This window comes from Eurytemora carolleeae, unplaced genomic scaffold, assembly GCF_000591075.1.
Source record: "Eurytemora carolleeae unplaced genomic scaffold, Eaff_2.0 scaffold632, whole genome shotgun sequence".
Taxonomy (NCBI): domain Eukaryota; kingdom Metazoa; phylum Arthropoda; class Copepoda; order Calanoida; family Temoridae; genus Eurytemora; species Eurytemora carolleeae.
In genome coordinates, this window is record NW_019396522.1 from 50751 (window position 1) to 64561 (window position 13811).

Here is a 13811-nt window from a genome sequence, read left to right on the forward strand (position 1 = left end):
TCATTCAATTCCAATGTTTATTGGGACACCCTGTACATCAATTCCACAGATATTGATAGTGAAACTTTGTGTCTAAAAAGTGTAATATTTTAGTACATAACTCCCTATGTTAAATGGTAAAACTTTGTGTTTGTGTTTAAGCTCAAAAAAGTGTAATAGTTTAGTACATAACTCCCTATGTTTTGATGGTAAAACTTTGTGTTTGTGTTTAAGCTCAAAAAAGTGTAATAGTTTAGCGCATAACTCCCCATGTTTGATGGTAAAACTTTGTGTTTGTGTTTAAGCTAAAAAAAGTGTAATATTTAAGTACATAACTCCCTATGTTTTGATGATAAAACTTTGTGTTTGTGTTTAAGCTCAAAAAAGTGTAATAGTTTAGTAAATAACTCCCCATGTTTTGATGATAAAACTTTGTGTTTGTGTTTAAGATCAAAAAAGTGTAATAGTTTAGTACATAACTCCCCATGTTTTGATGGTAAAACTTTGTGTTTGTGTTTAAGATCAAACAATTTTAATAGTTTAGTACATAACTCCCCATGTTTTCATGGTAAAACTTTGTGTTCGTGTTTAAGCTCAAAAAAAATATAATAGTTTAGTACATAACTCCCCATGTTTTCATGGTAAAACTTTGTGTTTGTGTTTGAGCTCAAGAAAAGTGTAATATTTTAGTACATAACTCCCCATGTTTTGATGGTAAAACTTTGTGTTTGTGTTTAAGCTCTGAAAAAAGTAATTTTTTAAAAATATTTTTAGTACATCAATTCTACATATTTTGATGGTGAGCTTGATTTGAAGACGAAGAAAATGTTTGAGAAAGGAATGAGAAATCAAGAAGGAACAACAGGACTCGAAATACTTGGAGTGGACGACCTCTAAGTTAAAAATGTTCTGGCTAAATATATTTAAAAAGATAATTTATTAGAAGTGTTCCTTAACTTAATCGATTCCCAATTATTTATTAGAGGTTCACATTGTTTTTCTTTTCTTTTTAACATAATTTTTCGAATCTTTTCAAGTGTATATCTTAATGTAATTCACGATCATGGTCAATTTTATAAAATGTCAAAAATGAAGACGACCAGTGATAAATCTAAAATGCTTGCAATTGTCGTCTGCTTTATATTTATAAGTATGTATTTTAATATTGTGAAAATGTAATTGTCGTGTTTGTTTTTCTTTGCTTTAATAGTTTTTAAGGTTGTTTGTCTGCCCTACGAGAATAAATAAAATATAAGATTTTAATTTTATAGTTTTAATCAATGAAAATTCATTCTACACCGCTTATTTTCTTTATTTGTTATTGTGATTCAGTATAAATTTAGCTTTCAGAGAAGAAGGTCTTGCAAGGAGCTTCTAAAAATATTCAGAGATACAGGGTGAGAGAGAAAAAATGACAAACTAGAGAAACTTTAGCCAGGGGGTGTACAATGAGGGTATACATGAAAGGCCCATGCATTCAATTTTTAACGCCGTTGATTTTTTAACCGTTAATGAAACGGATAAGCCGTTTTGCAAAAAAATAGCCGTTATAAATTAAAACGAAACGGATTTCGTTTTTTCTTCTGCTTAAAATTGCATTAAACTTTAAAAAAAATTACGTGTTTTGATGTTTTTAAATGTCGTCTTCTGTTTCGTAATTTTAATGAAAAAATAAACGCTAAAAACACTTAAAAATTTATTTTTGTGATTAAAAAAGATTGAGAAAGCCTAAAATTTTTCAGTTTACAATTTTATGGTAAACATCTGTAACGTTTGTAAAATATTTATCAATGAAAAAAACTGCTTTTAAAAAAGAATTCTGCAAACCTTATGTCATTAGAATAATTGCTTAAAAAGAGAGACTAATATTTATTTACGGAGATTTTTGAAATTTAAAATCTTTAAGCGAAATTTCAAGGGACTCTTTATGCAAAAATGTCAATGCCCGATTTACAATAGTATACTTGAAACCTTTATCTGTTTAATGTGTGGAAGATATTGTCGATTTTCCAAATTCAAAATTGTATAATTGTTAAAATCAAATTTGGTTTCCTTTAGACAAAGCTTTTGAGGATACCGTTGTGAATCTTGCATTGCCATCTTTTAAGGTTTCCAATTGGAATTCCTCGAAATTGCGCGCAATGGTTGCTTCCGCTTGCGCCATTTCATTGCGCGCAATTCCGCTATATTGCAAAAAGGAAGCAATTAAATATTCGCGGCATTGCGTGCAACGGAATTACTTTTCCATCTAAAAATTAATATTTTTAACTGTTTGACTTACAAATTTATGCTACAGATACAATTAAATGGAAATATCTCGGTAGATTTTAAAATAATCGAGACCCAAGTTTCACAATTGTTTCAACAGTTTTCAAATATTTAAGTTGAGTCTAAAATGTCATCTTCCCATACCAGAGTTTTCTGGTTAACATGCTGTAAATGAATATTATAGAACAAAAGATTAAGCTTAAATTCAATTTTCTTAGCATTTGATGTTGTTGAAAGGAATTGCGCAATAATTAATTGCATTTATTGCGTGCCATGAGGTTGAAATTGAATATTGTCAAAAAGTTGAAACACAAACGCAAGAAAATTGGACGGATTTGCGCGCTATTGCGTGCAATTATTATGGAACTGCTCTCAATTAAATTCACTTGCGCGCAAGGGCTCGCAATTGCACGCAAGTAAACTCCACTTGCGTTGGAAACACTACCATCTTTGAATAGAGTTTCAAAAAAGGCTACCAATTTTGTTTAAATGTTTCATCAAAATTAAAAATTAAGGGCCGGACGAAAAAATTTAAATCTGTGACCGTAAAGTTTGTTCTACAAAATCAAACAGACTTTATTTAACGGGACTTTTGACGCATATTAAGGTGATTTTCCATTTTTAGACTGATTCACAACGGAACACTTTTTGCATAGAACAGATAATAGCCAAAAGGATATAGAGCAAAAAAATGTAAATTAAAGTATGGAAACACTACAACAAAATGGCCGTTCAACACTTTTTTCTAGTTAATTCCACTCTTTACTAATATATTCTCTTTGACTTAGAGTCTCACCTGGTCACAATCGTTGTTTTTCTTAAACAAACTTTGAATCTCGAAATTTTCCTTCATCGACTCTGTGCATAAATTCACAAATACATTTTTACAGAGAAAATACATTAACAAAAAACTTTTGACAAATCTGTCCAGGGTTGTACATCGAATACAGTCCCTTTAAATATATATCAGTTACTCACCCCATCTCTGATTTACTCAATTTACTAACTGCTATTTACTGAAGATACTCCGGGTTGATTGTCAGATCATTTTAGATCCATTAACCATAACATATCATAACGATCAGGAACCCCTGGACCGATTTACCTCAAATTTGGATTGAGGAAGTCGGGAGAACCACCGGAATATTCTCAGTGGTTCGACTTTCATAGCAAAAAAAATAGTTTCCCGGTAACTACTTGAATAACTTGGGAAACGCTTGGTTCCCAAGCTAATATTGTATATATATGGATAACAGTAAATAAAACTAATATTGAAAGATATATGATGATAAAATAAATAAAGATACTGATTACTAGGTATGTAAGCGATTTACCTCTACCTCCACTCTTGCTCAGCCATGACATTCTGCCTCCTTTAGGAACTATAATATATATATATATATATATATACAATGTACAATCTATATGAACGTTTTATTTATATGTGCTTATTGTACAAGCATTTTCGTGGTTCTTCAAACTGTTCAATCAAAATTTAAGACAAATCAGTCAAGTGGTTCAGCAGTAATGATTAATGATCGTTCATACAAACTAAAAAATTAAAAATCGACATTTCCTTAAGATCTGTGATTTTAAATCGTTAATTACTGGATGAGTTTCTAGTTTTTTTTCTTTTGTGAATGGATTTGACATTTTCGATTTCACCCTCATTATAACAGATTATATTCTTCTTTATAACAGATTATATTTCACCCTCATTATAACAGATTATATCTCATTATACCAGATTATATTTCACCCTCATCATAACAGATTATATCTCATTATAACAGATTATATTTCACCCTCATTATGACAGATTATATCTCATTATAACAGATTATATTTCACCCTCATCATAACAGATTATATCTCATTATAACAGATTATATTTCATCCTCATTAAAACAGATTATATTCTTCTTTATAACAGATTATATTTCACCCTCATCATAACAGATTATATCTCATTATAACAGATTATATTTCACCCTCATTATAACAGATTATATCTCATTATAACAGATTATAATTCACCCTAATTATAACAGATTATATTTCACCCTCATTATAACAGATTATATTCCTATTCATTGTAACAGATTATATGTCACCCTCATTATAACAGATTATATTTCACCCTAATTATAGCAGATTATATTTCACCCTCATTATAACAGATTATATTTCACCCTAATTATAACAGATTATATTTCACCCTCATAATAACAGATTATATTTTCCCGCAATGGTTTTTAACAGAAAAGTCCTGTGGATCTCGTCGAAGCTCATTTGAAGTCTGAAAGACAAAATTTATGGTTAAATAATGTTTTCTTCGTGAATCAAATAACTGTTGCTCTTTTATTCCTCTGAAAAATCATATATTGTTATGTACACAGCTCCCATCCTTGTACACCAACCTCAAGTTCTTAGTAATCCTGTCTTTGGTCCTCCTGCACAGCATCATTTTGATACTGTACATAATTATCCGTACACGCAGGTAAACTGTACATAATTATCCGTAAATTTAGGTATACTATACATAATTATCCGTAAACTATCATGTAAACTGTAAATACTTGTCCGTATACTCAAGTATACTCTTCATAACTATTCGTATACTCAGGTATACTATACGTAACTATAATTGTTTCCACTCAGGTACAATATCAATACTAAGGTATACTGTACATACTTATCCGTATTCTCAATATACTGTACATAAATATCCGCATACTTAGGTATACTGTTTATGACAAGTATACTGTGCATAAATATCCGTAGACTCAGGTATATTGTACATAACTATCCGTATACTCAGGTATACTACATGTAACTATAATTTTTTCCACTCACGTACAATATCAATACTTAGGTATACTGTACAAACATATCCGTATTCTCAGGTATAATGTACATAAATATCCGTATACTCAGGTATACTCTTAATAACTATCCGTAGACTCAGGTATACTGTACGTATCTATCCGTAGACTCAAGTATACTGTGCATTCCTATCCGTATACTCAGGTATACTGTACATAATTATCCGTATACTCAGGTATACTGTACATAGCTATCCGTATACTCAGGATATACTGTACGTAACTATCCATATACTCAGGTATGCTGAATATAACTATCCGTATACTCAGGTATTTTGTACATAACTATCCGTATATTTAGGTATACTGTATATAACTATCCGTATACTCAGGTAAACTGTATATAACTATCCGTATACTCAGGTATACTGTATATAATTATCCGTAGACTCAGGTATACTGTGCATTCCTATCCGTATACTCAGGTATTCTGTACATAATTATCCGTATACTCAGGTATACTGTACATAGCTATCCGCATATTCAGGATATACTGTACGTAACTATCCATATACTCAGGTATGCTGTATATAACTATCCGTATATTCAGGTATACTGTATATAACTATCCGTAAACTCAGGTAAACTGTATATAACTATCCGTATACTCAGGTATACTGTATATAATTATTCGAAAGACTCAGGTATACTGTGCATTCCTATCCGTGTACATAATTATTCGTATACTCAGGTATACTGTATATAACTATCCGTATTACTGTACATAACTATTCGTCGACTCATGTATACTGTACATAACTATCCGTTTACTTAGGTATACTGTACATAACTATCCGTAGACTACGGTATACTGTACATAACTTTCCGTATACTAAGGTATACTGTACATAACTATCCGTAGACTCAGGTATACTGTGCATTCTTATCCCTTCGTAACTATATTTTTTCCACTCAGGTATACCATGGTAGATGTACAATATCAATACGCACCATAAACTGCAAAATGTGCACAATACATCCTATGAACAAAAAATTAAAAATTTCCCAAAAAATGACAATATAAATCTATTTTAGCAAAATGTTGGCAGTTTGGAAGGCTCAGTTGAATCAACCAAGGTATTTCTTTAAGAAGAAAATAATGCCATTGGATTATAATCAATATAAAAATTCAACGTTTTTTCCTTGTTTTGTCAACAATTATAAAACTGAAATTATTGTGCATTTTAAAAGAAATAACAACAAAAGAAATTTCTAAGATTTTCCAATTTTTTATTGGTGGACTTAATTTTTGAAAAGATTTTTTTGAATTTATATTTACCCTACACATTTCCCCCTTGGTTCATGTAAATATAACAAAATTAAATTTGGCACAGCCGACGCATTAGATACAAAACAAACAAACAAAAAATCTAAATATCGAATTTTTTTAAATACAACATTTTTTTAGCCTGTCGGATATCAAGTGCTTGATTATCATTTCGAGAAGGTACATTCTTCATTAATATAAGTTGTTTTGTTGTACAAAATATATCTTTTAGTATTTTTATCCCGTTTCCTGAAACTACTATTTAAACTTACAGTGTTTACATTGGAAGACGATATTTAAAATATTTATCTGCATTTGTATTTTTTAACAAATATTTGTCCGACATGCTTGATCATGATTAGATAAAGGTTTGAAGGGTACCGTTGTTAATCGGGCCGGAATACTTCTCTTTTAATGGAAGGTCACTTGAAATTACGTTTACAGTTCCTTTAGTTTTCTATCTTGGCGTAATAAGTTCAAACTTGGCCAAAGCTTGAATGAGAAACTCAACTTTTTTTGTATTAAAGACTGGTGTTCAAAAGCAAAGATATTCTCAACACATTTTTGTTCTAAATCTTGGATTAGATACTCGATGCCAACTGCATGACTTGTAATCAAAATTCGACTTATTTCCGACCTGTAGTAGTTTTTCTTGAGCTAATTTCAAACTAGTTTTTCATACCAGTGCAGAGGCCGAATTTAAAGAACTTGAGCCCTGTCTGGAATTTGAGACGCGGCTCAAGCATGGTTGGTTTCATTTAAATTTCTTTTTAGTGTTTCGAGATTTGAGTCGGCGCTCAAATGGAATCAGATTTAGGCAGTTCAGCGACATGGTTTGAATTCTAAAAATTCGGCCTGAGTTCTGTTTGCTGAAAATAAAGAAGGAAAATGAGGATTATTCCTCAGTAATGTTTAGGTTGGGAAAGGAGAGAGGGGGGAGAAAGTTGCTATTGGAGAACTTCAGCACAATGCTTACATTAACACCAGAATACGACCAGTAAGGTGAGTACTTTTAAAAAGTAAAAAAATACACAAAATTTTAAATAATTCAGAATTTTTACACCAGGCTTCAATACGCTCTTAGTTATCCGGAACTTCCTGAGGAAAATGCAGAGCATAGATCATTATTAAACAAACATGGGGAAGTTATTAAACAGATTCAACCAGATGAAGAAGAATCAGAGGAACCATATGATTACGACGATGATATTTACAATCCTCTTGACTCCTTTATTCCTTTTAATAATGATAATACACAACCAAATCATGATAATCCTATTGAAATCGGGCAGGCCACCTTTTGGCCTTTCGGGCAACGCAGATTTTCTGTAAATGTGCCAGTTAATTCCCCAACTGCTGTTTACTCAGCTGAGCAACCAGCTGGCCAGTCAGGTACAAATCAATATTCATTAAAAGAAAAACTTTTTTTAATTTATCAAAATGCAGATAGTCTACACTTCAAGCTAAACAAAAGGGAAAGATTTATTGATTGTGTAACCTTTATTCTCCATTTTAGTAAAGCAAGCTTATATTATAGGTTTATAAGGTATACGTTTAGAGCTTCACATTTTTTTCAATAGCTCTTTAGAAACAGCATCGATATTCTATGATTGGAAACATGATTTCAATCAAGCATAACATTAAATACAAATACTACATGTAATGATGATATAGATCATTTGATCTAACAGAATCCTCAGGTGTAAATTGGGTTGCGAAGATATTGGGATTGCAAAATAAGAGTTTGAGGGAATGAATCAATTCCTTTGATATTTATGAAAAAAATAATCATTTAGGTGGCCAAGAAGTAAAAACAGAGAAAATGGAACAAGGAAACATTTTAGATGATCTGAAGGTAGTTTAGCATTTTATAAACAGTTTAAGTTCAGTTATTAAAGTTTTTACATTTTGAAAACAAAGGAATTGAGTTTTTGCACACGTTCAAAATTTCTAATCTTAGCAACTTGACGGTGTAAACCTTTTAGACTATTCAATCTAACAGAATTTATAGTTTGAAATATCAGAGGTCTACACCATCAATTTGCAAAGATATAGTGATTTGAAAATCTGAGTTGATGGCAAAAACTCAATTTCTTTGACTTTTTCGCTTAACTTTTTATTTTTAATCAAATACACATTGGTTATAAATATATTTCAATGCAGCATTTCACTAAGCAATTCTGGACTGTTATAGAATATATTTGCAGCTGTACAGGGTTTCGTTCTGGGCTGTTATACAATATATTTGCAGCTGTACAGGATTTCGTAAAAACAAACTGTTTCCCCAATTTGCCGGATCAAAGGACAGGCAACAAAAGAGTAGAAAGGAGAATGAAGGAGGAAATATTATGAAAATGATAATTAAATAAATTATTTTTTGATGGTTTGGATCCTTTAATAAAAAAGAAATTATTTAAAAGAACTATATACGCTAAAAAATATATTTATTTCAGTCTCTCTTCTTCTACTTGCCTAACAAAGGTCAGGAAGGGGATGCATGTACAGACTGTACTGGACCACTTGTTGTACAATGTACACAAGCAGAGGATCCCGAACAGAGGTACAATATATTCACAATATAATTCCTTTTGATCGATAGAGAAAAAACAAAGGAACTGAGACTTTGCCACAAACTAAAATTTTATAATCGCTATATCATTGCAACCTAATGGTGTAAACCTTTCAAATTTCAAACTTAAATATTTTTTTATCGAACAGAATTTATTGTTTGAGATAAATATAGTGTACACCATCATGGGTTGCAAAGATAAAGGTATTATAAAATCAGAGTTTTTGGCAAAGACTCAATTCCTTTGTGGAAGGAACTCAAATCGTCTAATCCTAAAAGCTTTGCATTGCGACCTCGACCTCAGGATGTAAAGCTGTAAATGTGATAATTGATCGAAACGATGATTCATAGTTTGAACTATCAGTGTGTCCGACATTAAATAAAAGGAAAAAGATCCTAGTATTTAAGAATTGTGAGTATGATGAGAGTACTCAGTTTCTTTCAATATACGATAGAAAAACTGGTCAAGAAAGAAACCTAAAAATATGACTCTGAACTCAAAAGATTATGATTTAAATTTATGCGGAAATGTTGAAACCAAAAAGGTTGTCAATCTTGACAATTCATTTGGTTGAAACGACTTAGTGACGTGGCAATTCGGCTGAATTCCTAATATCGCTTTATTCTTTACATATGATGTCAAAGACCTTTCATTTTTTTATTAAAAAAATTCTTCTGAATAATATAACCATAATTTGAAATATCAAACATATTCTAAATTAGATTGGAAAAATGCCTGGGTAAGAGAAAGAGTTTGAGTGCTTAGTTTTATTTCTTTACTAGATGTAAACACTTTCTTTCAATTCAATCAAAATGTAAAAATGATTTTACAGAATCTTGTCTGTTTTAATCTAAACAAATGTCAAAATGAAAATAAAAAATTAATCTGTTTTAATCAAAAATTAAATTTCAAATTAATTCTACAGAATGTTTTCTGTTTCAATCTAATCAAATGTCAAATCGAGTCTAAAGATCTGTTTTAATCTAATAAAATGTCAAATCGAGTCTAAAGATCTGTTTCAATCTAATAAAATGTCAAATCGAGTCTAAAGATCAGTTTCAATCTAATAAAATGTCAAATCGAGTCTAAAGATCTGTTTCAATCTAATAAAATGTCAAATCAAGTCTAAAGATCTGTTTTAATCTAATCAAATGTCAAATCGAGTCTAAAGAATAATTTCTTTTTTAATCTAATCAAATGTCAAAATAATTTTAAAAAATTCAATCTATTTTTATCTAATCAATTGTAAAAAATAATTATAAGAATCTAATCCGTTTTAATCTAATCAAATGGCAAGTTGATTCTACAGAATATAAACTATTTTAATCTATGTAATAAAATGTAAAAATGATTTACAGAGTATTATCTGTTTTTGTTAATCAAATGTCAAATTGATTTAAAGAATTATTTTATTTTAATAGAATCAAATGTCAAAATGATTAAAAAGAAACTAACCTGTTTTATTATAATAAAATCATTTTGATAAAATGTCAAAATGATTTACAGAATCTTTTTTTAGTTTTGATGGAGAAGAAATCTTAACAGTTCCAAAGTGCAATCTAGTTCCAAACTCTACAATTCAGTAGTTGACAAGGTTTAGGGATATAGTTCCTCGCTAACAAATCATATTGTTTTAACTTTTTACTATATTTTTAATTGACTGTTAAAAAAAACTTTTTTAAAAATATATTCATGACATTTTTCAATATTTTTTCATTTAAAATGTCGATAAAAGTATAAAAGAGAGAAGAAAAAAATGATGCTTTGTTGGTCACAAGTAAACTAATCACAATGAAGTGCATTTTGTCTGTATCGGAATATCATGTCGTTTTTTTTATCTCTCATTCGAAATAGCGTAAGATACCTTAGATACTTAAGGGTTTAATACACAAAGCCCAATAAAAAAGTATAAAATAGCAAATACGAATGTCTACATTTATCGGATAACAATGGGGTCTAAGACTTACTATTATTTTAAGCAGGACTTAATTCAAAGTCACAGCTGGTAGGAAAAATCTGTTTGATATATCTAAATATATTGCGTTCAAGTACATTAGACAGAATCGACATAAGGTGGAAATTATAAAAAATCATTCTTTATTAATCTATGTCGTCGTCCAAATATTTTTTCATCTAAATGTCGTCAGTTTCAGAACGTAAAAAATGGCCATTAATGTGAAAAAATGTCAGTTGCAAACATTAAAAGTAATCAGCCTGATAAAGAGTTATCTATCCCTTTTAAGAGTAATCTTTCCGTATTAAGAATAATCTACTGGCATATTAAAAATCCGATTAATTGAGTAATCTACTCACATATTAAGAGTAATCTACCCATATTATGAGTATCTACCCGTATGAAGAGTAGTCTACCATAATAAGATTAAACTACCCATATTTATTGTAATCAGCATGTATTTAAATGAATCTACCTGCCAATTTATTGAATATACCATGTATTTAGAAGAATCTACCTGTAATCTACTCGTATTAAAAGTTATCTACTTTTATTATAAGTAATCTACCAAAATTTAGAGTAGTCAGCACATATGGAATATACCCATATAAAGAGGAATTTACCCGTATTAAGTGTATTCTACCTACCTGTATTAAGAGTATTCTACTTGTATTAAGTGTAATCTACCCGTATTTAGTGTAATATATCCATATTAAGATTAATCTACCCGTATTAAGAGTAATTTACTCGTATTAAGAGTAATCTACGCTTGTTAAGAATAATCTACTCGAATTAAGAGTAACTAACATGTATTTAAAGGAATCTTCCCAAATTAAGAGGAATCTATTCGTATTAAGAGTAATCTACTCTTAATAAGAATAATCTACTCGAATTAAGAGTAACTAGCATGTATTTAAAGGAATCTACCTGTAGTAAGAGGAATCTGTTTATATTAAAAGGAATCTATCCGTATTAAGAGGAATCTACCCGTAATCAAACCGTATTTAGTGTAATCTACCTGTCTTAAGAGTAAACTTCCCGTAATAAAATAAGAGGAATCTATCCTATTTACTCCCAACCAATGACTATTTTCTTTTATCAAACAAGCCTAACAGAAAAATACACTTTATTAAAAATTTTACATTTTTTATATGTTCTGTTAGTATTTTTACTAGAGAAAGTAAAAGAAATTTGTTAAATGAAATTTTGTGAATTCAACTCAATTCTGTGAACTAAAACAGGAAAATAAGGTTACAGAATTGTAATAATATTTTTTTTGTGGTGTGCCTCCCCCTGTATACGACCTTTTGGGTATAAATGAAATATTCTAGAGTTAATTAAGATGACGCTTAAGAAAGAATTCTTACAATAAATACATCTTTTCTTTTATCAAAGAATATTAAACATTTATTATAGGATTTTTGATTACTAATTGTTTGATTACCATCATTATCTTGGATAGGATAATTGCGTAGTATAGAAAATAAACTTATTCATTCTTCTTTTACTTCTGTTCTTATCTTACAGGTGTTAACCAGAAAACAATGAAATAGGAAGACGACATTATAGCAATAGGAAGACGACATTATAGCAATAGGAAGACGACATTATAGCAATAAATAAGTGTATTTGATGTTGTTACAAGCAAATAGTTTTACTAGACGTTTATCAAATCACTACTTAGGTAAAATATGTCTGTTTACACTGCACAATTGCTGTATCTCATGCTCATTAGACCTTTAAAGTTATAACTTGAGTCTAAAAGCCATCTCCCTGTTCCAGAGATTTTTGGCTCTCACTGTATACAAATTACGGGCCTCAGCAAAGTAATTGCAAAAAACTTTTTAAAAAACAATTTTTGCACATTTTGTGTTTATCTCATAAACAAGAAGCAGTTAAAACAATCAGGATTACAAATTTTGTGATAACTGACATAAACCAAGAGAAAGTATAAAACTGGTTCGAAATAAATAAAGAACTTGCTTTGCAATATTTGGATTTTTTTGGAAGTTTTAAATCCATCAATAAAAATAGGAGAATCTGCGAAATCTTGTATTTTTTAAAAAATACATAAAGAAAGGCCTGCAAAAAGTCACTCCTGCATGCCGAGTCCATTAGCACCTGATTCAATCAGGGTTCAGTCATGTGTTTGGTGTCTTTTCTGAACCAAAAGAAATAGTATGGCGGTAACGGTACCAGTACAAACGTCGGACCATACAATATTGTCATGGGTATAGTAGAACTATGGGTAAAATATGTCCCTGTGTACAGTAAAACTATAGGTACAATATGTCCATGGGTACGATGGAACTTTAAATATTTTAAATTTAAGCCAATTGAAATATTCTAAAACTGAAAGGGACTGTAAGCGTAATGTTACTTGACCTCTCATGTGAAGATGGCAATGCCCAATTTATAATTGTACCTTTAATGCCATCTGATAAATGTGAAAGATAAAAGGTCGTTTATCTAGGTTTAAAAGTGTCAAATTCTATAATTTCCTATATGTTTTCCTGCAGCAGTAAGTACATTTTTATAGAGAATCCGCAATTAAAAAATACTTGCGCAAGTCACTAACCGCTGCGAACCGGATTATTTTAATGGAGAGTCAGGCTAACCATTGCAAACAGGACTATTTTAATGGAGAGTCAGGCTAATCGTTGCAAACCGGACTATTTAATGGTGAGTCAGGCTTACCGTTGCGAACCGGACATTTTAATGGAGAGTCAGGCTAACCGCTGCGAACCTGACCATTTCAATGGAGAGTCAGGCTAACCGCTGCGAACCAGACTATTTTATTGGAGAGTCAGGCTAACCCTGCGAACCGGACTATGTTAATGGAGAGTCATTCAAAATAAGGTTTTAGATTCCCTCTATATGAAAAAAAA

General features: G+C 30.5%; 2 protein-coding genes across 2 annotated transcripts in view; both read left to right on the top strand.

Moving 5' to 3' along the window:
* The window catches only part of LOC111704811 (uncharacterized), a 44873-nt gene extending 43631 nt beyond the window's left edge, over positions 1 to 1242 (top strand). Inside the window, exon 53 of the mRNA XM_023477159.1 lies at positions 754 to 1242. Within this exon, the coding sequence (XP_023332927.1) occupies positions 754 to 876 (123 nt within the window). The 3' untranslated portion in view covers positions 877 to 1242. The remainder of the gene's footprint in view (positions 1 to 753) is intronic.
* A 185-nt stretch (positions 1243 to 1427) lies between these two features.
* On the top strand, positions 1428 to 10657 carry LOC111704813 (uncharacterized). The gene is made up of 10 exons (XM_023477163.1): positions 1428 to 1433; positions 3551 to 3626; positions 4647 to 4747; positions 6168 to 6209; positions 6541 to 6579; positions 7316 to 7401; positions 7466 to 7791; positions 8196 to 8254; positions 8853 to 8959; positions 10489 to 10657. The coding sequence occupies exons 1-10, from the start codon at positions 1428 to 1430 to the stop codon at positions 10553 to 10555; spliced, it is 909 nt and encodes a 302-aa protein (XP_023332931.1). The 3' UTR covers positions 10556 to 10657.
* The last annotated feature ends 3154 nt before the right edge of the window (positions 10658 to 13811 follow it).

What these genes read in the sequence shown, in the direction of transcription:
- LOC111704813 (XM_023477163.1), top strand. An exon ending in TTGATTATCATTTCGAGAAG is followed by an intron (nt 6,580 to 7,315) that starts GTACATTCTTCA and finishes AGTAATGTTTAG; the next exon opens with GTTGGGAAAGGAGAGAGGGG. An exon ending in GCAACCAGCTGGCCAGTCAG is followed by an intron (nt 7,792 to 8,195) that starts GTACAAATCAAT and finishes ATAATCATTTAG; the next exon opens with GTGGCCAAGAAGTAAAAACA.